Consider the following 23,768-nt stretch of genomic DNA (forward strand, 5'->3'; position numbering starts at 1 on the left):
AAATATGTTCATCACCTAGTTAGGAAGAAAAGACTAATTATAGGTAGACATGGCCTTGCTACACTCTTTTAGAGATGCTACCCAAGTTTTGCTTTCTATTTGCTCACTTTTATTTGTCCCTAACATAAAACAAAAACTTTATGTGTTGAGGGAAACCTAAACACCCTGCTAGATATTTCAGAAGCATGTTCAGCAAAACTGTCATGTGCTCAGGCATCCATGTATTTTTCTCTCACCCAGAATACTGGAAAACTTATGAAAATAGTTACATAGTAGCAGTTCAAAGAAAACACAGGCTTGGATAACAGACTGCTTTTTTCCTCAAGGAAAAGATTTGAAGTGTTTATAAATTGGAAACCAACAGATTGTGTCTCAAATATTTCCTACGATGTTGTAATGTAACTAAAACTGATGCATACTTCGTATCCTGAATAAACTGCTGTGTTAACCTGTCACCTGTAATATCAGCAACTGAGAGCTCTTTTTCAATTGTTAGCATCTTAAAAAAATGCAGCAGTTCGAACTGAAAGCTCCTTCAAAATTAAACCACACACCTTGCTGTTCTATACCTGATAGGTATAACACTCCATAACTGCCAACATTTTCAGTTCTTGAATCTAAGTATACACTGTGCACATCTGCAACATTGCAAATTACAATCCACCGACAGCAAATGCTCATCTCAATTAAAAGTCCCTTTATTAAGAGCAATCCAAAACAGCAATTCTAATACTTTACAGTAACAATTTCAATGCATAATTTAAGAAAATTACTGATTTTTCACATCCTTTTCCTCTGTAGATTCCTTCTTCTGTGTACATACTTTACATAATAGCATCATTACAATTTCCCATTGGGATTACGGTACAAATAGTTTGAACCACACTTAGTGCAATTTCTTTTGTTCAAAGTGATGAACTCCTTCCTAAAGGCTTCTATGGCATGTATGCCACTGCCACAAATCCATGAATTAGAAGTGTTTTCTTTAAATTTCAGGCTCCCATTGAATAAGCTGTCCAATTTCAACATGAGAAGTCACCTGATGATCATTAAAAATCAAGAAGCTGCACTATATTCTCTAAGCATTTTAAATAGTAGGCATGTAGCTCATTTTCTTCTGGCTGTGGAGCAGCTAAAAGGAAGAAGAAAAACAAGAATTGAACTTCTAGTTGATTCTTAATACAAAATGAATTTTTCAAAGATCGCATCAAATGCCTTGCTAGAATTCATGCTGTTTTATGATTTTAACACCTATATTACAAGTAGCAAATCAAGTACTAATACCTCACGTGGCAAAGTCTGCTTTTTTTGTTTTGGGTTTTTTTTTCTTTTTTTTTTTTTTTTGTTTTGGTTTGTTTTTGGATTTTGGCGGCGGGGGTTGGTGTTTTGGGTTTTTTTGTTTGTTTGTTTGTTTGGGTTTTTTGTTGTTTCTTTTTTTAAAAGGCTAGGGTTTTTAGCAGCTTTCCAAGTCCCCACTTAGTTGTAACAAATAAAGTGAAAACCGCCTTTTGATTATGCTATGTTACAATGAGGTCATGCCTTGTTCTTGCCAAAACTTCTCCTTGGGTAGGACAAAGTGGGAAATGAAAAATTACAGTAGACATGTTGAAAAATTCCCACACTTGTACTCAGCAGAACAATCTACAATTTTAGCCCAATTATCACCGTAAAGTGATCAAAGCTTTAATAGGGTAGGCTACTTGAGAACCTTTATGCAGGAAAATATAGATGACAACTTCACATGACTGTAAACTGTGACAATTACAGTGACATAAAATCTTCCATACTCAATATTTTGATATTTAAATGTTTATTGAATTAAAAAATGAATCTTTCAGTCTAGGACTTTATGTTCTAAAGCAGTACATAAATAAACAGGGATCAGAGCTACAAGGTGCTTGTCTTGTTGAAAGCATTATGAAATGTTGCATTATGTTATGTTTAATGGTTGACTTAGTAAAGGATGAGTTTGAAACAACAGTACATTGACAAAATCAATGGTACAGGAAGAATTACCATGAGATTTTCTAGCAAAAATACATCTCCTCCTTATTACGACACTGACAAAGAGTGTTCAGTCTAGGCAGAAATTTTGTGGCAATTCTGTTGTGCAAAATACTATTGGAACTTGGTATTATAAAGCCTCCAATTAATTAACCTGTTTGAGTACATCTGTAGAGCAATTAAAATCAGTAGAAAAACTCATTGGCTTAAAATGAAACATTTGCATGTTTTTGCAAGATCAGAGTCTTGATGTGACTAACCAATAAACCTATTATTAGCTACTGAAGCTCCAGCTACATACCAGTGTTTGAACATCTTTCAAAGTCAATGCTCTTGAGCTGAACATAGCAACCTATCGTATAAAAGCTATTCAAATGATAGTTATGTTCAGTTACTTGAGCAAAAAACTCAAGCTTTCAGAAAGTCAGCTAACTCATTGTACAGTATTTTAAGACTGGCACAACCATCTGTTCTGACCCTTTCTCTGTGTGGCTGAACACAGTGAGGTTCAGCATTGTTAAGCAAAGTCAGTGCTAAATGAACAATTTTTCTTATCACTATATTTAAGAATTAACACAGAAGTGTACTGTGCAAAGAAAGCATTTTGCTGCAAGCACCATCAGACCTATTCTTACAAACTAACCTTAGCAATTACCCAATTGCAATTATTGTCTTATTTATAATTTTATTAACCAAATTGTATCTGTATTTATAAGATGCCTAACCACAAAGCATATTACTAGTCATGATTTTAGAGATAAAAGTATCCTTTCAAAATTTTGTAGCACAACAAAAACTTATTGTGATGACATAAATTGAAATGTATTAATGATCTACCTGATGGAAAAATACAGAATTGGCATTAGTTGGAACTAAGACTTACTTTTCTTCACTAAAGAATAAGCCTCGTCTATTTTTCTCCTTATTGATGGATTCTTCAAAGTCACTTTTGCCTGTAGCACACAAACACATAAAATACAATGACTTGACTTTCTTCCCCACATGTTCAAACTTTAACAGCAAAGTTTAGAAAATGACAATAATTCAGCAGAACATGAAATGCAGGAATTTTATAATTAGCATATAACTGTATCATCATACAGGTTGCATTTATATAAGCAGTCACAAATCACAGAGGACAAGCTGCTTCCTTACCATGTTGTTTAATCTCCTAGCCTGAGCAGCAATATGATTAAAATAATAAAATGGAACTGCTGCTGTAAACTTTATTTTTATTCACTTAAAGGTTACTGTATTGTTTATAGAGTAATAAAATTAACATTACAATTTTTTCAAGTATTTCTCAAATACTAACCTTCTGATAGTTGTGAAGCAAAGCCCAAAGTGAAGCTGCTCCTATTCTCTGAACAGCACAACTCTCACTTTGCAAACAGGCAGACAGTACTGCAATCGCTTTATCTAATGAGAAAAATAATAAAAACTCACCTAGAAAATATCATCAAAAGCACACAAATGTATTTACACGTCTCAGTATTTTGATGCTCGGACTACACTTATTTTTATAACAAGTACTGGTATGGCAGAGGAAATACAGAAACTTTATTATCAGATCAATTAATTTAAATATGCTCACGAAATTGGCAGACTACATTGAAAGAAGTGTTAAAAAGAATATAGCAAAACAAAAACAAGCGATGCTAAAAAATTAAGCCATCAGTAATAAAACATGCATGTTATGTATAGCCATCAGCTATGCATAGGAACTGAGTAAACCATGAAACTGTTTTATAACTCCCAGTAGCCACAATTAGAGCCACACCAGGATAGAAATTAAGATGTACTATTTTCCTTAGTACTTATTATGTAGATGATTTGTCACCAATGAGAAATATTTGCCACCCCACTGTAGGTGCCTTAATTTCCTAGCCTTGCTCCGAAGCCAAACTCTTCAAGTTTGCTTGTTCACTTCATAATAAAAATTGACAGATTATGTAACTGAATAAGGTATACTTAATTAAGGCAGCAAATCAGCATCTTAGGAAAAAATGAAAAGCTTGGACACTATGGAAAACCTGCTGAGAACTTATAACAAAGACAGGAGCATTCTCTTTGCAATTAAATGGGGGAAAGAAACACGCCTTTTACAAACAACCGAGAAAAAAGTTCTGTGCATGTTGTTACGTTAAATATATATGCCATGATCATAACTTTATCATTATCATAAATGTTTTCTGCATGTGACAGAACACAAAATAGTTTGTCTCAACATCCATGACTTGCAGGAGCTAATAAAGTCCAACAGAAAGATAGGAATTTCCATGGTAGAAGTATTTTAAAAAAATATTTCTCAAGTGAGTTATTTCAAACTGACTGACACAAGGAATCCTTCAAACCCTCCCACCCCCCCCCCCGTAAAAAAACCTAGCTGTTTGAGAAAACTGCAAAAATCCTTTCATTCATAATGTGTTACTATATTGAAATGATCAGTCCACAATAAATCTTGAGGTTTTTTTTAAACTACTTATTTACTTTTCCTTTTGCTATATATTCTTATTTTAATTGCTTGTCTGCCAAAATATAGGTTCTATAATTACTTCTATGAAAATAATTTTTACAAAAATGCTTTTTTAAATAACAATATTGAGTTCTTGGTCAGTAACCCAAACTGCAGTGAAAATATGGTATTCTGGAAGACACAATATTCTCAGAGTAAAATAGCTTGTATACCCTTTAGATACTTACCATTAGCTAATATCTTTGGTTTATTAGTTGGACTAAAACATATGTTATGTAGAATGAGAAGCGCCAGATGTTGGCTGCTCTTGTGTTTGTATTTACACATTTCCACGATCTGGTCTAAAAAACCATTTATCTTCATGATCATCTGCTGTCCATCTTCTCCAAAAGATATGTTCAGTAGCAGCTTTAGCCAAAGAGTAGACACATTACCAGGATTTTTATGACTTCCTTTTGGTAATGGAAGAGACAAAAAGTTCTGCAGGAACTTACTCTGTCAGAAAGAAGAAAAAGGATGTTAGAATTTATAGTATTCCATGGTTTGATCACTGCTGTTTGACCTTCCAATCTGCATACTTTAGCAAAAACTAGTACTAATGTTTCATTTACATTTTTCAGGGAACCCATTATTAATCAAGGATTTTTGAAAGAATTACATACAAAAAAGAATCCACACCTTGATTAAAAAGTTAATATGATAAAATACATTTTCTTCTGTAATAATTTATGCAGTGTAGATATGTAAAAGTTGACCCAACACAATATCTTTCTTTAAAGGATAATTCCCACCACTACATAAGCTTTTTGCTTTGCACTTAGCATTTCTGCCAAAAAATAAGCTAGAAGCAATTTAACTGAAACAATGCACTACTTACCTAATATATTCTTGATTCCTTATTTATTACTGCTTGCGTTATTAGCAAATGTTAAAGGTATCATAGAATCATAGAATATCTCGAGTTCAAAGGGACTCATAAGGATCTATTGTACCCCCCCCCCCTTCACTGACAGCCATAGTAATGTCCTTTATTTTTGTAAGCTTTGAAGAAAAAGATCTGTTTGCTGATACGACATACACTACTGCTTCCCAATCCCAGGGCTTGCAACCACTTTAAGGAGATTCTGAGCAGGTGAAAATCTACTCCCCTGTTGCAAGAGGGAGATGTTCTAACATAACCCATCACGTTGCTAAAATCAAGAATATTATTTACTTACCTTCTGAATAATGCCTTTACAGTCATGAGACAGAGCAAGGTTAGAAAGAAGACAAAAGACCACCTGCTGAATTGGGCTGTTATCACTTGACACTTGGCAAGCCAATTTCAAGATGTTATGCATTAATGAATTGCCAGCTGCACTTCGTGCAGATGGAAGTGATGATTGTCCACCACTGGTCCAACAAAGTGAAGCACAACCTTAAAGAAATTAAATGTTTATCATATTAGAAATGCACATATACATTTAAAAAAAAAAATCCATAGAAAGAGCAGTCTACCAGCTCAAAGATTGAGATGGGACTTTTGAAAGGATTGGTTTTTTTCTTTTTTTTTTTTTTCTCCTCTCTCTTCAAACCACAGTGAAATCAATGGGACATGCTTTGAATAGAAACGTGCCTGAATGTGGCAGTTTACTGGAATAGGCGCCTCCTGTCCTATTGTTCTAGAATCTAAGACGCAGTTCTGCTGTTAAAGAGAAGCTATTGTTCCATCTGAGAAAGTCTCCTTAAAAACCAGAACATTGTATCTAAGTCATTATACAATTATTTAGCATCAGAATCTGAAGGGACCTTCTGAAACTGGTTCAGAAAAAGAGGTCTCTATACATCTCAAAGGTTTAATAAGTTTCTTAAAATATTTTTCTGAGAAATAAAAGTGCTGTCTGCATCTGTCATTACCTTGTACCATAGTAGCATGCAAAATCCTATAATACAGGTCTACAAGCTCAAATTAATACAGCAGCAGGGAACAATTAAGTTATCAACATGATGTTTGTGCACAAATATTATATATACCTTTTTATTTAGTGGCATTTGCCACCTGCAACAACGGTTAACTTCTTACATGGCAAAAGTAAATAAAAATGAGACAGTTTTTCAGTGTTACAAACATCTACATGCACTTCTTTGTCTGACTACATTAAGGGGAAGTGGTTAACCAGTTCAGAGTAGGTAAGTTTGGGTCACCTCATAAGCCAACTATTCTGAACAGAAAGAAAAAACATGATTAATCGAAAACTACTTGCCCTTATTAGCAAGGAAAATAAAAATACAGCCTAGAGCCACTCAGAGTTAAGGAACAAGAAAGACCACCAGAACTTCAGCTCCATTTCCAGTATATTGCAGGACATTACATTTTGATTTTATATCCTGTGGTTGACTAACACATATTTGACTTTTCTTCGGTCCATATTAATTAAAAAGTCTTTATGAAAAAAAGCTCTGCAAGCTCATTTAAGGTCTGGAGACATTAACTTAAAAAGAGGGTAAAAAAGCTCAGACACTGTTCAGTTAATATATTTTAACCATGCTAACTCTTTCTCCTTGACAGGGAGAAATCCACAGATACTTATGTGTCTCCTCAAGCCAATAGCAAATCATTATCTGAGTCAATAACCAGGATATGGAATGAGACAAATTCATACTGGAAAAAAAGAACAGGCTTCTAGTAGTAGGGATAATTACTCATCAATGGAAATAAAGAGTTTCCTCAAATGAAGAAGAGAATCCTTATGAAAAGTACACAAATATAAGCAACTGAGCCCAATGCATAAAATAAATGGAAGATGTTTAATACAGAATTAAATTAGATTATTGAATATTTCAAAACCAGAATGTTCTCAATAAGGGCTGAAGTACAAACTATATAAAGTAGTGATGTACTGATATACTCTTCTCTGAGAGAGAATTCCTAGAGTAGTATTTCTACAGTATACTATTCAGTTTAGCACGACTTTCAGTGTAACCTTCAAACACAATGGTTTGAATTAAATGCTATTTAATCCTTTAATACAATTGTACTTTTGCTAAATCCAACAGACTGAAACAGGATCTGAACAAAAGTCTTGAATGTATTAAAATCAAAACTCTTGATGATAGACTTTGATGGACCAGTGCTTTTATACTTTCCTCTTATGGTAGTAATAAACATTCTTTTCCCTTTATTATGCTTTTCTGTCTTAATTATTCTGGTTAAATATTTTGATGTATTACATCATAGTGTGACTCTCATACCTGCAGGATAGTTTGCAGTGTAGACACAAAGCAAATGCAGAGCTATTTGCATTGAGGAGTCGTCCATTAAAAACCACGGCCATAGCGAATGCAGAACAGGAACAAGATAAACTTTGAGTGCTGCCATCTACAAAAACATGAAGAAGAATTTAAACTACTATACTATTAAATACTTTGAAAATGAAGTATAAATACAGTTAGAAAAGCGTATTTTTATCTTATTATGTCCCATTAGTTTGCTTTAAAAGATTGTACGGAAAGAACTGACACCCTTATTTCAACACAGATGAAATTAACTCTATCCCAGTCAAAACCAGCACACGTTTTAATTACTGAGACACATGCAAACAAAAGTAAAGATTTTTTCATTCCAACTGTGATTGTTCAAGAGCTCCCTATTCTAAAGTTTTATTCTACTGCAAACAAACTAACTGTCGGAACTCAAAAAGCATGGAAATAGAAGAGTGCAGTTCTACAGAACAAATGATAGAAAACTTCAGTTATCGACAGCAACCTCCAAGCAATTGTCTCTGCAGATCCCTGATCAAAACAAGAAAAATATTCCACAATAATCTTATGTGAGATTATGGCACAACCAAGTTATGGGGACCTTAGGGATAACCAGATGGTTTATTCAGGCCCATAATAGACATGGTGTTCTGTATACAAAAAGGATGCTAACACATGCCCTCAATAGGGGTACTTCTGGAAGGTCTAGAAATCTTGTGGTTCCACCAATGCATTTGCTAAAAGTAGCACAAGTTGTATCACAACGCCAAGACAAATTAAACTGTGAAAGAGAATGGAAATAAATGTGTGAAAGGTATCAGTAATAAGGAAGAGGAAGAGTAGTGATCAGAAAGAAAGAATACAGAAAGAATGAAAAAAAAGCAATGTAGTATTTTCCCCATGGAAAAAAACAGGTAGGCAGAAGGACTGAAGTAGAAAAGAAACTGAAAAGCACAGAGAAAAAGACAAAGAATGTGAAATGAAAGGAAGAAATTCAAAACAGGATTCTGAGCCAGAAAAAACCCCAATCAAGATGAAAACAAAATTGTGTTTTGCAGGATTAGTGTAATTTAACTCAGACAAAAAAAAGTAAATGGAAAATTATTATTTAGGGTTTGTTTTTTGGTTTTTTATTTTGTCTTTCAGAAAGGGAAAGGAAAAAAGGAGAAAGGAATAAGGAGAGGAAACTACCTTCCAAGATGTGAAGTGTGTCTCTTATGCATCTTTTCTTGTGGCTCCACACTTTTCCTCCATATCCATTTTTCATATTATATGCTTCGAAAATTGGAATTATTGACTTAAGCAAAGCAGAAGTGGGTATAAAGGATGATAGCCATTTGAAACCTTTGGGAGATGATGTTTCAATAGGAACACTGAGTTCCTAATTCACGTATGAAATATTCTTAGGAGGTGGGAATAATGAAATTTGAAGTATTTCATTTGAAGTATTTGAAATTTGAAGTATCAAGCTTAAATTTAGCCAGTTTGAAAATAATTTCAAAGTAGGAAAAAAAAAAAATCTTCATTCACTAACTGAATGTGCTCACATTATTTCAGAATAAGAATACTTACTTTGCATTCTTCATTTTGAAAGAGACAGTTTCTGAGGAGCTGCATAGAACACCTTAACTGCTTGATAAGGTTATCCTCCTATCCAGAGAAAAATATTTGAAGATTATCAACGTACGACCAGAATGAATTTTGTACAAGGAGGAAAGAGATCTTAAAGGAGAGGTGCAAATCTAAGGCAACACAACATTTGGGTCACAATTCTTCAGCAGAGTTTCCGTTTGATCTCGGGTAGTATTCATCTCAGCTAGCTTTAAACACATATACTAAAGACATTTATAACAAGTTACTTGGAGTCATCCTCATCTCTCTTTATAACCCCACAGATACTATTTCTAGGGGCACTGATCTGGCCAAATGCAGAGATCTGTAATGTAGAGCTCCATTTCTCTTACAACTAATGAAGAATGGGTGGGAACACTTTCTGGGTATTTGTTCCATCCTAAAGCAGACATCTAAAACAAGTCAAATGAATCACTCCCTAGAAGCACCTATTTTTCCTCCCTGGATAAAAACAAGGATAAACTAGCTCTGTCTTGCAAATCTCTATATTTGGTCAGACCAATCCATCCTTATATTCCCAGTGTCTTAGTTCCCTATCCTTAATAACGGAAATAGTTTCCAACCTGGTAAGAATATTACAAAGATAAATACAGACCTTTGGACAGTGAGGTACTATACTGAAATTCAAGTATACAAGTAAACAAAAAATCTATCTTCATAATAGTGCGGTGACACTAAAAGCTTAATAATGGCTGACCTAACTTCTATAAGGTTGACATACTAAACCACTTCTGAAAGATGATCAAATTCCAATAAGCTTGCTCACCACAGGAGACTATTTCTGTTTTATCAAGCATAAAGGAAAAAAAATTGTAAATAGGATTCATGCTTAATCTAAGACAAGGTGAAACAACAATGTTTGCTTATAAATCATATCATGTACAGGTTGATGACATTTAGAAATGAAGTAAAAGTCTATCTCAAAAAAGTTAATGAAAGTCAGATGTAATAGATGAAGAAGAAACATACAAGTCTCATCATTACAAATGCATTTTATGACTGGTTTGTCTCATTTTTAGCCAAATAAAATGCTAACTCAAGACTTGCTTTCAAGAACTTCCGTACATATTAATTTATTTAATTAATACAAATAGCACTAAATCCTATAAAATGCCACAAGCTACAACTTATACTTAATGTGTAAACTTCTAGAAGTTTGAAAAAGTTATAGATTGTGTTGATAGCACTGTTCGTATTTATTTGTTTATTTTCGAATTTTTACTAATATCCTATTTTGAGGGGATTTTTTTGAAAGCTTGGCTATTTGTAAATACTTTTCATGCTCTTGGTTAGCATCACAGTAATTATTGTGAAAGAAACGAATATCAGGTAAAATACTTCAGTTACCCTGAGAATCAAGCTAGGTCAAACACATTTTTCCCAACAGTTAAAAGAAAAGAAAGAAAAAAAGAAAAGAAGCTCTGATAACTTCACTTTGGAAGCTGTGCCCTGAAGTGGGCTGAGGGGCAGTTTTGTGAATGATGAGCTAAATCTGACTATGAAAGCAATGTCTCAGCTTCCCTCACGTGAAACCAGATTGCTTGTCGTTATGCACCACATACGATGAACAGCATGCTTACATGTGATGTAGCAATCTAGTCCCAGTTTAGCAGGGAAATCTGCCACAAAGTCTTTTGCAAACCTCTTTCAAAGAATTCTTAATTAATCTTAATTAATCTTAATTCTTAATTAATCTTTATTTCTGACCTTTCTCAGAGAGTCCTTTCCTTCAATTTCTTTCAAGTTTTAAATTCCTTCTACATTTAGCAGAGGAGCAAATGTCCCCAGCTTCTCCCTTCTCAACCTTACTGGACATATCCAGGGCAGGACACCTTTCAGCCTCCACCCGTTGAAGAAGGGATAATAAATGTGTTTAGGAGATCTCAAGAAAAAATATTGTAGTCTTCAAATGTCAGGGTCAACCTCAAATTCTTTTAAGAGCTCACTGTTATAAAACACAGTTCCCCATTCTCACAAATCAAGGCTAATGTTTGTTTGTGCCAACACCTCAGAGAAAAAATACTATCGAGCTCAAACAATGCAGAAATATCCCACAGGAAGATGTTTTCTGCAATTTCTGCTTTATGTGGGAGTGGACAAGATACCAAACTTGACAGCAGAGGTTATTGTCTGTATTTAATAATTCTCTTAGATGAAAGTGGCAGAAAACAAGCAGATTGCAACAAAAATCTTATGAAACTGTTGCATGATGGTAAGAAATAATCTATGTCTAGATGTGGTAAGGAAGAGCTGGGTGATGTGAGAGTCTGGAACAACTAGAAGGGACGTTTAAAAAAAAAAACGCTAAGCAAAGAAATTGTGAATGGAGAGAAGAAACTGGGAGTACAGGCGGTGGAAGGAGCGCAAGTATGAGGTAAAAAAAAAAACCCAACTCTGACAGGAAGTTAAAGCCAGGGACAATTGAGTTTGATGACAAGAGAGGGAGACATCCAGACCAAGTATGCAGGAGCATAGAAAAAGAAGTAGACTTGGAAACCAGATAATATGAGAAGGTAGAGAATAAAAACCTATGACTTACATGTGCAAGCAGACTGGAACTGGTTTTGGGGTGGGAGGGAGATTGACTGGTACAGGAACAGAAAAAACAAAATGGCTAGCAGTGGTTAAAAGACACTGAGAAAAAAAATCTGAGAAACAGAAAAATTATTATTGTGGAAACAAGATGGGAAAAATCAGCTGGATTGAAAAGGACCATGAAGTCAAGGATGAAAGTCCAACTATGTTTGAAAATAATACAGTACTCTTAGATCTTGTTGTAGGCTAAATAAATATCATAAATTGCGAGCACTGACAGGTGACAAATGGATGAACGTGTATGTGTGTGAATGTCAGAAACTGAACTTTTGAACTCTCAATCAGAAGCCTGCTAGTTGTCAGCTTCAACCAGAATGGGCTAGTTGCTAATTCTGATAACCTGGACTAAAAGCGGGAAATCCTGAATCCTCCAACTAACGAAAAGACATGAGACAGAACCACTAATTCAGAGGCTGATCATGTGTTGTACTTCGCACATAGATTATTTAGATTAGGTAAACAGGAGCTTAAAGTTCTGGAAGAAAAGCTGGTGGCAAAAAGAAGGATTCCTGAAAAGAAATGGTCTCTGAAAGAAAGAAATGGGCCCAAAAAGAAGAACGTGAAGATCGTGGCTGGAGGAACAATCCTATAAGTGGGAGAAGATCCTGGAGAACAGAGAGATGCATGGAGACAAACACCAGCGCATGCCCACGGGCTTTGGCCAGTAACACCCAAGACTGGTAACTGAGCAGCTGCAAAGCACAAAGTGATGTGATTTTCTGCCCGACTTTCCTGAACCAGCAGTCATCTCCATGTTGGAAAAGGAAGTTGATTCCAGGTGAACATAACTCTGGGTGAGAGAGTAAGTGTGTGAGATAATCAAGTGGGTAAAAACTCTAAAATCATTGAATCTTAAAGAAGCCCCAGTATCCAGATCCACTACAAGTTGTCATTTACTCAGACTCACCCATGACAGATACCAACAGTATCCGCTTCAAGAAAAAAAACCAACCAAACAAAAAAGAGCTGGGAAGTGCCTTATCATATCGGTCTTTTGGTTTTTATAGTTACCTTTTTTTTATGTGCTTTCCCAGGCTTTAAGGAACCCAAATTCAGCTGTGCATGAATATGTTTCATGTTTTCTATACAGCTGTCTATCAGGCCAACTGGAAGACAAAAAAAATTAAAATTTAGAAGTTCATTCACAAACAAAAATATTTTATGAAATATAAAATATCTTTCTTGCAATGATCTTGATTACTGTTCCCCTCCTGAACTGAGATTTAAGGATTCAGACGTCCAAATTCCATGAGTTCATAATATAATGTTATTTTCTTGATATCAGGAAGTAACTAACAGTCTCCAAGATGGAGTGCATCTAGTTGAATGGTCTCGAGAAGCAAGAATACATTTGAGTCATCTTGCAACAGAGTCCTATGAGAGGAATACCCAAAGGAAGGACTAATAAGATGAAGAGAGGAAGGATGATTTGGGAGGAAGAGGATAGCAACTCATAACTCTTCAGGATAACTTCAATGACGCTGCCTAGAAGACTGAAGCTTCAAGAGGTTAGGGCATGCATTTATCTTGCCTAACACAGCAGATTTGCTTGCATCTGCGGTGAGACAAAGGAAAGCAAATGTTCAGGTGATTCCAAGTGTAAAACGTTGAGTTAGGCTCTTTTCTTGGGATCTAGAGTCTTTATTACAAGATCACAGGCTCATGGGATAATTCAAGTTGGAAGAGATGGCCTCCAGAGGTCATACAGTCCAACCTCCTGCTCAAAGCAGAGTCAGCTGGAAGATCAGGCAAGGTTTACCTGCGGCCTTATCCAGTTGGGTCTTGAAAATGTCCAAAGACAGAGGCTGCACAGTATGTCTAGCCACTGTTTGACTGCCTTCAAAGGGGAAACGTTTTTTTTACAGCCAGTCTGACTCTCACGTTTCAATTTATGCCCATTCTTTCTCATCCTCCTACACCATGCACTGCTGTGAAAAACCTGGCTCCGTCTTCTTCAAAACCTCATATGTATGACAAGGTTGCTATTAGGTCCTCCTGAAACCTTCTTTTCTCCAGGTTGAACAAGGCCAGTTCCCTCAGCCTCTCCTTAAGGACAGGAGGACACAATCACTTTGGTGGCCCTTTGCTGAAATTGCTCCAGTTTGTTGATGTCTTTCTTGTACTGGACCAAAACTGGATGCATTATTCTAGATTTGGTCTAACAAGTGCAAAGTAGAGGAAAGATAATCCTTTCCCCTTGATCTACTGGCTGTGTTCCTGTTAATACAGCTCAGGATGCTGTTAGTCTTCTCACATTCAGCTTGCTGCCTACCAAGACCTCAAGGTCCTTTTCAGCTCCCCAGTCAGCCTGTACTGCTGCAAGGGGTTGTTCCTTTCCATGAGCAGGACTTTGCATTTGTATCTTAAAAAGTAGTCCTTAAGAGCTGAACAGGTGATGTTAGAGCTACAGATATCTTCAGGACATTGATTTGAACCCCAGAACTCCTCTTCTCCAAGATTTGCATTGCATCACAGCAAGGATGACTTGGAGGATGCTTTAGCACAGAATGTGATGCACTTCATGAACTGGTAGGGCCTTCAGAGGAAGTCAGGTCTTAGATGATCTAGTGGGTCATCAACAGAAGAACAACACTGATTGAATCAAGGGCTGAGTAGCACCAATACACCGGGAAAAAGAAAGTAGGTATATAGCATAGGATTTGAAGTTCGGAGTTTTCTGCCACTATTGGGATCAGACATTGAGCAGATACATCTACGCTATCTATTTCAGTGTAGTGTAGGGTGAAAGGACCGAACAAACCAACAGAGATGTAAGTAACGAGAAGGCACCCAAGACAAAGTGCACTTGGGCTGATCAGCAGGTATTAAAGCATGATACATGAGAAATGCAAATTAACCAGTCTCCCCTGGGTTCTAGTGGGCACAAAAAGCCTTTGATTAGAGGTTTTTTACTTTTGTTTTACTACTGTACAGTAAAAACCTTAAGCATGAAAGATGTTGCATTGCAAGGGGAGAAGGTCCTACTTAAACTGTAAAACAGGAAGAAAGAAACAAAGAGGCAGGGAAGAACAAAGCAGAGAAAAAGAAGTCTCTTCTTGTCTAGGTACAGCCAGAACTGAGAACACAGGGCATACTTTCACCTACAAACCTGTATTGGCATAGTGTGAAACAAAAAATGGAAAATACTGCCAGTGCAAAATCTCCCATTTCAAACGGATGTATATGCCACTAGCAGTGAAAGCTCACAGGTCTCTTCTCCCTCTAATACAGAGCTGTGATTTCACCACAAATTTTTAGACTGGCTACAACACAGTATTTTGTCCACAGCTGAAAACTTTAATTATTAATAAGCTTTCCCTGTAAAAATCTGCAAAAAATGCCACTGAAAACTAGGTCTTTTGTTTTGACAAAAAACATGATGATTTAAAAAAATATGTAAAACACCTGCAAGCATTTGATTCATAAATCATTTAACATACATTTTTAAATGCTCACCTTCCAAAGCACATTTCTGGGCATTTTTACTGACAGCTAACAGAGACAGCAATGCATTTGTAGCAACTTCTTTCAGCACATCCTTTGAAGATTTTCTTTCACAGACCTACAAATAATGCAATTTCATTACCGAAATGAAAAAGTGACCATATTAAAAGTCGTAATCATATCTATAAATATGTTTTCATAGTCTGTATTTTCATTTGGATGATTCATTAATATATTCCTATCCAGAGTTCTCCCTCCCTCTATTCATGTTTATAGTCTGTCTGCATTGAAGTGTTTCATTATTTTTTCTAATTGAAATGTGCATTCTAACACATGTTGAAAAAATAATGTTTTACATAGCAAAATAGTACTAAATATGATTCTTATTAAAAAAAAAAAAAAAGACAAACATTGACTCCAGAATATCAGAAATTATAAGCTACATTATGTTATATGAAATGTGCATCTTTCAAACACTACACTTCTAATCATGGATCACTATTATTGTTACAGTGACAAACTGCACATAATTTAAAGGAGGACAATGAGTATACAGATAAAAGAACCAATTTATGAGAGAAAATAAATTAGACACAAATTTCACATATAACTTTTCTTATTACTAAGTAATGGAAGATATTTTAACAGTCTGTAAATAAGTGAAGAATGTAAATATAAAGAAGGTAAAAGAATCATTTAGCACAGTATATAAAGTATAAATAAGAATAATGAGATTAAGAAAGACAGAACATTCAGAATAAGCATCTAGAGAAAAAAAACATCTTGTCACCAATATATATTATGTTGGGCAACAAGTTCCTAAAAGAATTAGTAAAAATACGCTACCTGCCAATTTAAAACTAGCTTGGAAAATGCATTAATATATATTCCTTAAGTGCAACAACACTGATCTTAGAGTATCAGGGAATGAACTAGAAGGCTTAATGATTCATTTTCGTTCACAATTTTTATGAAGGCAGCTGTTAAGAACAACAATGCTGTCATTTACAACGGGAATAACTATGTCTCAAATCTTAAAAATCTCATTACATGTTTGGAAAAGCAGAAAAAAAAAAGGGTACCAGTATTTGGCTATATTCTATGTATGTATCATCTTCTCTACATAAGATTTCATACCATGCTGTTGCAGCATAATTGACTTGCAAGGCACTTCCTAGAAGTTGCTTCTTTGCAATTCCAGTTTATTACATGAATTCCAAAAATGAGGGTAATAGATATCTCAAATTAAAGATGTCGGTTCATAATTGGAAACAACTGATTTTTCATTAGGTAAATGCACTCCTTTTTAACAAAACACAAAAATGCAAAAATATATCCTGCAATCACATCATCAAATTTTAAATACCTGAATAATTAATGCAGTAAGTTGAGTTACTGATGCCTGGCATCCTTCAACGTGATCCAGAAGAAAGTCAACAGTTGGATTCTGACATGTATTCTGTTTATCTTGGAGCTGTCTTCTTCCTTCCTCATTCAAAAGGACAGAGAGGAACTGTAAACTAGCCATATATAAAGCAGGATATGTGGTTGACAGATGAATACAATCACAAATGGTATCTGAAAGGTTAAACAGAAAAATAAAAATTTTTATATTTCATTCTGAATAAAGCTTAAGTGCTTTGGAACTCAGAAAGACTTATCAAAGAAACTGTGTGGGCCAAGAAGCAGTTATATCTGTGCACTACACAAAGAATTCTACAAATTCTATGCATTTGATAAGTCTTTAAAAATCTAAGAAAGAAAAGTTTGAGTTTTATATGTTTGAATGAATTAATTGCTCTGCATTAATTTGACTATAAAACAAAAAAAGCAATTTTGATTTGCTAAATCACTCAATTTGTTCAACAATTTTCTGAACTCTCCTCACTTTATTCAAATGCTTACATTATAATACCAACAGTACCCATCAGCTGCTTTATGTGCAATTGGATTTGGATTCACCAGATCACTTATCACACCTGGCTGAAATCAGAGAATCTTGGTGACCTAGAGCCCTGACTACGCAAGTAACTAATGAAGGAATAATTAAAAAACAAACAAACAAAACCATGCATAATAATCTTGAATTCCTATATCTCTTATCTCCCCTCAAAACTTTGCTTTCCTTTTATACAAGATATAAAAAAAACCCCACACAAGATATAAGGAAAAAAAATGAAGCGCTAATGGATCATTTCAGGCTCTACTCAAAGGTGCCATATTTGGTTAAGGTTTACAACTAAAATCACTAACCCATATATGCAAACAAAACTTGTGAATTTATCTGGCAGTTCAAAAGTTAGTCTGCTGATATAAGAGTTATAAAAATCCAATTAAAGAAAAAGTCAGTCAAGCTCTGGACACATTTAGTTTTCATTCTGGATATGCCATTGGTAATTACTTAATAGGATCTAAACAGGAATGCCCTTCTTTTCTATTTGTTTATTTATTTTATTAGTTGCTAGGTTAAAACCCATCTGGGAATAGTTATTACCAATTATTGCTGTACAATGATTTGCAAGGACTGCTGTCACAGATGGAAAAGATATTTGGCCACTCTTCCACAATAATGTAGCTAGAAGGTTGAAAGTGTCTACCCATGTTTCATGAAGTACAGATGTTAACTCGGTATCTGCAAAGATAATATAGAAAAAAATCAAACCATTTACACATGTGCATAAATCTGGATAGCTAAACCTGACAAGAACTGTCAATTTAAATGAAGGTGGTACGTAAATAAAGACTTGCCTCTGTCTGGCTATACTGGAAACAAAGTACTTCATTACCTAACACATCTTTGGAGCGAATGGTGAGAATCATGAAGGTATTTCCCAAGAGAGGTTTCAACAGTTCATCCTGGATTACAAGCTGAGAGTCCACCAATAAACATGATTTCAGAAGCCTGGACACAGATGACAAGTATTGAAGTAGTAATAACACCTGTTAAATATTTTTAAAAAGATATGAAATAAAGCCATATATTTGCACCTTCCACAGATTTTTTTTTTAATTTAAATACTCACATTACCTCAACTTATTCATAACATTTTGAATTAACATACACCACTTAAAAGAAATAATAGGATATAAATTAAAAATTGTTCTCCTAATTTTTCTGTAGAAGATGAAACAGAATTCCAGGTCTGGAAACATATATGTGAAATCAATTTTCTAGTGACAAAGAATAAAGTTCCTTGTGAGAAAGTCATGACTCCTGTTATATGTACAGCATCATATTCTCTGGAAGCTCACAAAGGAAAACACAAAAATGGTCATTAATATTGACGAATATATGTGTATTTCCTGAAAACAGAAGCTTAATTTGAGGCTTTAGGAAAAAAATGATTCCTGACATATTTATTTATTCTCAAAAGATTTCTGCAGAAATACGTTTTCTTAATAATCTGGGTCTCTTTCTTCAAAGTAAATCTGAATGCAGAGCAGCAGAAGCTTTAAAATAGTACTGTGCCATGAACATAGTATGTTCTATATAATATACATACAGAGTTAAATTTGATACAAAAGTAGTTCCATTAGCAGTAACCCTATATGCTTTGCGTACATCAAAATTAGTTGAGAACTATCTAAGTGTCTGCAGGATTGGAGACAAAGCAAAGCAGCCAAGTGTGTTGCAGAAAATAAATATGAAATGTGTCAGTAACTGTATCTGGCTCATACTTCAATACCGTAGAAAGAAATTCTATTACATGATTTCTGTAACTGCTAAGCTCAATTTGTATTTTTAAAACACAATTGGTTTTTCATTTGATGGTTCTAGGTATAGTTATATAACACTGTTTATTTCTCTTAAACCTTGCCAAAAGCACAGAGATTCACATGAATATAGCCTATAGCAGCATGTCTAGACTATGTTAATGAATATAGATTATGCAAACATAATTAATTTCATAATTTATAAAAATTAGAAAGTAACAAACGCTTCTCTAACCTGAGATTTTACATGTTCTATATGACATGGATGACCCAATGGAGTTTTCAGTTCCAAGATACATCTCTCAACCAGATTAGCACTTACAAGACTAAAATAAAATAAAGTAAATTGGTTAGAAATATACTTAAATAATTAAATATCCTACTAAATGAATATTCTATAGAAGAGAACATTTTAAATAAACAGAGTAAAAATAAATTATGAACTTTCTTAAAATAGTGGAGTTTAGCAGTAGGTCTAGTGCAATGGCAACTATAGTAGCAGTAAGTTGTTTCAAAATAGTTAGACTAACATAAATTCCAATGGCTGTGACAGCACTATATTTGATTGCTTATTTTCTGTCCTGTAGAAGAATAAACAGCTCTGTAACAATATAAACTGTATTCAAACAAGTTTGTGGGTTTTTTTTTTTATTAATTGCAGTATGAAGAGCAACTACAAAAGCTCTTGAAAACCTTAAAAAAAACTGAACTAATTTTCATGCTTCACTTCAGGACTTCCAAACAGATGAAAGAATTTGTTACGATGCAAGTGGAAACATGGAATACAATCTGAAGATTATTTTGAAGTGGTTCCTTCTTTAAAAAATAAACAAAACATCCTATCATCCAATACTTTCCCAAATCTGGCAAGCATTATTTACTCGTTTACTCTCTTTTAGTGCAACAGCCCTTGGCTCATCCTCAAAATATTGCATACAATTCAAAAAAGAAAGTCATAAAATGAACTGAAGTGATCTGCAATTCTGAATACCTGACTATACCATGTACTGTTCTACTAAAAAAAAAAAAAAATTAAGAAATTGCCCCTCCAAAAAGGATGACTAAATGTTTTAGGTTTTTGTCTAGATAGCCATTACCAGAGAAACACAGAAGTCCTGTAGAAGACAGACACCACAAATTGAATCACCAATATGACTACCTTTTCTGTGAAAAAAAGAAATTAACCAAATTCCTTTCTTTTGTTGACTGTATTTTTTTAAAAAGGCATTTTTGAACACTTCAGAAGCAAGAAGTGATCAATATATTTAACAGTTTCGGTAAGAAACACTGGTAGATCTCATTTCAAACTTTTCACCTCTATTGCTACACCTTGTTTGTAGTTCAGCAGTTATTGATCTCATACCTGCTGAGAGCTGTTAGCAAATGTGCTTGTTGAAGAGCAATTCCAGTGTCTTTTGGTGTGACAACAAGCAGATTGTGCAGAAGGCTGCAAACAGCTGACAAAAGGGCAGGTGTGACTACAGCACGCTGTTTAGACAGAGTAGCAGACATGGGAGAATCATGTTGACTCGGAGATGCTGTTGTGGTTGTATCACTTTGACCTAGAATGTGTTTAATAAAACAAAGAAAAAGAAAAAACACAAAAGTTTAATTAGAGCAGTTACATAAAACAATTTGCTGTTTCTTTTTCATAAAATATCCAGGTTCCCTCTACATTTAAAACAGTATATTCTGGAACGAGGAGGGCAGGGGTGGGGGGAAAAGCAAGAAATCAGATACAGGAAAAGTGTTATTTAAAATAGTCCTGAAATAGAATGTTCCTTCTACAAGGCACTAATAATCTTTCAAGATAAATGGTAAATTTGGAAAGATATAAATTTTCACTTCTTTCATTAACAGGAAAATATTTTATATTTATAGATACATCATTTTATGTATTTTTATACATTTTTATTTTTCTACATATAAACAGAATTATATATACATCTGTTTGTGTGTGCACGTGTGTGTGCATGTGCACATATGTATATGACAGCTTTACCAAAATTGAATGTTTTGAAAGGGTGACTGGATGACAGGAATAGAACCTAAGTCCTGAGTTACATTCAAACAGTATCAACCATTTTCACTTATTTCTGTCAAATGTATTTCATCCTATTTCATTTTAAAGGAAGTGTTTCATGTTTGTCTTCCAAAACAACCACTACAAGCATCAATGGTGATTGTTCCACCAATATGCAAGCTTTATATGCATGTACAAATACTGGAATATGGGCAGCCTAATACATCGTATTCATCATTATGTACATGTCGTGGTTTAATCTGGCAGGCAGCCAAATACCACGCAGCCGCTCACTCACTCCCCCCGCCCCCCCAGTGGGACGGGGAGAAAATCGGAAGGGTAAGAGTGAGAAAAACTCGTGGGTTGAGATAAAGACAGTTTAATAGAACAGAAGAGGGAAAATAATAATAATAATAATGATAGAATATACAAAATGAGTGATGCACAATGCAATTGCTCACCACCCACGCTGACTGATAACCAAGTAGCGATCGGTACTTCCTGGATCACGCCTACCCTTCATATACTGAGCATGACGTCACATGTACATGGTATGGAATACCCCATTAGCCAGCTGGGCTGGCTGTCCTGATTATGTTCCCTCCCATCTCGTGTACCTAACTCAGTCAGTAGGCACGGGAGATGTCCTTGGACTAGGAGGGTACTTAGCAACAACTGAAAACATCAGTGTGTTATCAACATTCTCCTCATACTAAATCCAAAACACAGCACTAGGAAGAAATTTAACCCTATCCCAGCCAAAACCAGGACAGTACACAAACTCAAAAGTTTGGCTTACCTTGTGCCATAAGCCGATCAACTACAGTTTCAGGAATAAAATGGGTTGAATTTGTTGGGACTATTGCCTGAAGTTCAGCAACACTCCCCAGTGATGGTGATGCAGATTGAATCTAGAAAGACATAAAAAGGAAACTAGTTGATTCCAGCTTTTATAGAGCAGAGAATATTTATATTTGGGGAGGGGGGGGGGAAACAAAAACACTAACCCACCAAAACCAACAAACTCCCAAAACCAAAAAAAATGTAAAAATTACTGTTCAAAACCAATTTGATTAAATTTAGCTCAGTATATAATTTATAAACATCCAATAATTGAAACTATTGACAGACGTGCAATATGAACAGCCTGAAACATTTCAGTTAAAAACTGATCAATGCCTATGTTACTGGAAATTCCTCCTCTTCAGCCTTCTTTTTCATCCATATAATTGACTCAATCTATGTTTGGACAAAGATAGAAAGGCATTACTGAAGCATTTAAACTCAAATTTTTCATGGACTATTTGCTCTACTGAGAACATCAGCACTTGTCCATTTGTACCAGGACACGCTCAGATAAAAATATCACAAGCACATTAGTCATCAGCCAAAGTTGAAGTTCCGGAGTCTTTCCAACTCTGGGTACATATCTTAACCTTAGTCCTGTGATGCTTACATGTATTCATTTCATGGTGAAGATATGAGATATTTACATGACAGTAGATAATTTTACTGTCATACTACATTCTCGTTCTACCAATTCTACATTATCTACCATATTATTAATTTTGCATGCTTTCAAAAGTTCCTAATGCTCTTGCTACTGTGTTTAAAACCACAAGCTTGAGATCAGAAGACCTAGAGTCTCCAGCTTAATAATATGCTTTTGTGACATAACAAGACCTGTGACCTGTTTCAGAGTATGGGATTAGCATCTCCCATGTCAGGTCACTTTTTCACTTCTGTTTTTTGTTTACTAGCTGGACAATTCACATCAGATAAATTTTCTTCAAGAGTGTCACTATACAGTGTAAAGAATACAGAACATTGGGGAATCCAATGAAATCCCGAGAGAGTCACAGCTTGAAGAAGGATGTTATTAGACTTTTCTTCACCATGAGCTTTCTAAGAAAGAATATTTCAGAGGTTTTCTTTTTAAAGTTTTATTAGAATATCAGTTGGAATTTTTTTTTACCTAAGGAAAAGTCAAAAGTGACTTAATTGACAAAAAGGGTGGAGGGAGGAAATCACAGATTACTCCCTTCCTAGCTACTGTATCCTTGCAGTTAGGTCACTGCTTTCCAGGTTTGGCTTTAGTTTACTCAGCAGCATTTTGAGCTGCAGAAATTCTCTACTTAGTCTTTTCTCATCCCCTAGAAGGCTTAACCCCACCTCCCACCCCCCATCACTTCCAAATATTGTTAGGCTTCTATCAGCACATCTTTACTTGAGATCAGAGTCTCTGCATGAGCTAAAGGCTGCCACCTCCATGCTGTAGCTCCCTTCTGTCCCCTGTTTTCCTCTGGTCTCCCACTACTGTCCATCCTACAGTCTCAAATCTTTCTCCTCAAGCATGCTCAGTTGTTCCTCAAAAATGCCAGAAGGTTATTGTAACATAGAAGACAAGCTACAGTAAGATTTGGGGTACATGTCTGAAACCCACAATTCACATATAGCTTGGGTCACATAAAGACTAGGACATGCTTGGCTAAATAATTGTCTTGTTAGCAAAATGCAGAACCAAATCGTACCGACCAATTGAAATTCAAATTCTGTTTAAGTTATACAAATAAAACCCATGTTTGCCAATTGAAACAAATTATTTAAAGTTTCATGCTTGCTGATTTAAATAATTATTAA

The 23,768-nt window shown here is 35.0% G+C and overlaps 1 protein-coding gene across 2 annotated transcripts in view; it reads right to left on the reverse strand.

Moving 5' to 3' along the window:
- Positions 1–419: 419 nt before the first annotated feature.
- Positions 420–23,768, reverse strand: part of RTTN (rotatin) — an 87,528-nt gene continuing 64,179 nt past the window's right edge. The window contains exons 35-49 of one of the 2 annotated variants that reach the window (XM_075142171.1): positions 21,928–22,039; positions 20,469–20,667; positions 19,341–19,431; positions 18,178–18,331; positions 17,886–18,023; positions 16,758–16,969; positions 15,404–15,509; positions 12,959–13,053; positions 9,293–9,370; positions 7,712–7,838; positions 5,698–5,897; positions 4,708–4,975; positions 3,320–3,423; positions 2,888–2,957; positions 420–1,132 (exon numbers count right to left, since the gene is read on the reverse strand). In XM_075142171.1, the coding sequence (XP_074998272.1) occupies positions 1,050–1,132; positions 2,888–2,957; positions 3,320–3,423; positions 4,708–4,975; positions 5,698–5,897; positions 7,712–7,838; positions 9,293–9,370; positions 12,959–13,053; positions 15,404–15,509; positions 16,758–16,969; positions 17,886–18,023; positions 18,178–18,331; positions 19,341–19,431; positions 20,469–20,667; positions 21,928–22,039 (2,037 nt within the window). In that variant the 3' untranslated portion in view covers positions 420–1,049. Of the gene's footprint in view, positions 1,133–2,887; positions 2,958–3,319; positions 3,424–4,707; positions 4,976–5,697; positions 5,898–7,711; positions 7,839–9,292; positions 9,371–12,958; positions 13,054–15,403; positions 15,510–16,757; positions 16,970–17,885; positions 18,024–18,177; positions 18,332–19,340; positions 19,432–20,468; positions 20,668–21,927; positions 22,040–23,768 lie in introns of those variants that run through there. The other variant, XM_075142173.1, reaches the window with a different exon arrangement.

This window comes from Calonectris borealis, chromosome 2, assembly GCF_964195595.1.
Source record: "Calonectris borealis chromosome 2, bCalBor7.hap1.2, whole genome shotgun sequence".
Taxonomy (NCBI): Eukaryota; Metazoa; Chordata; class Aves; order Procellariiformes; family Procellariidae; genus Calonectris; species Calonectris borealis.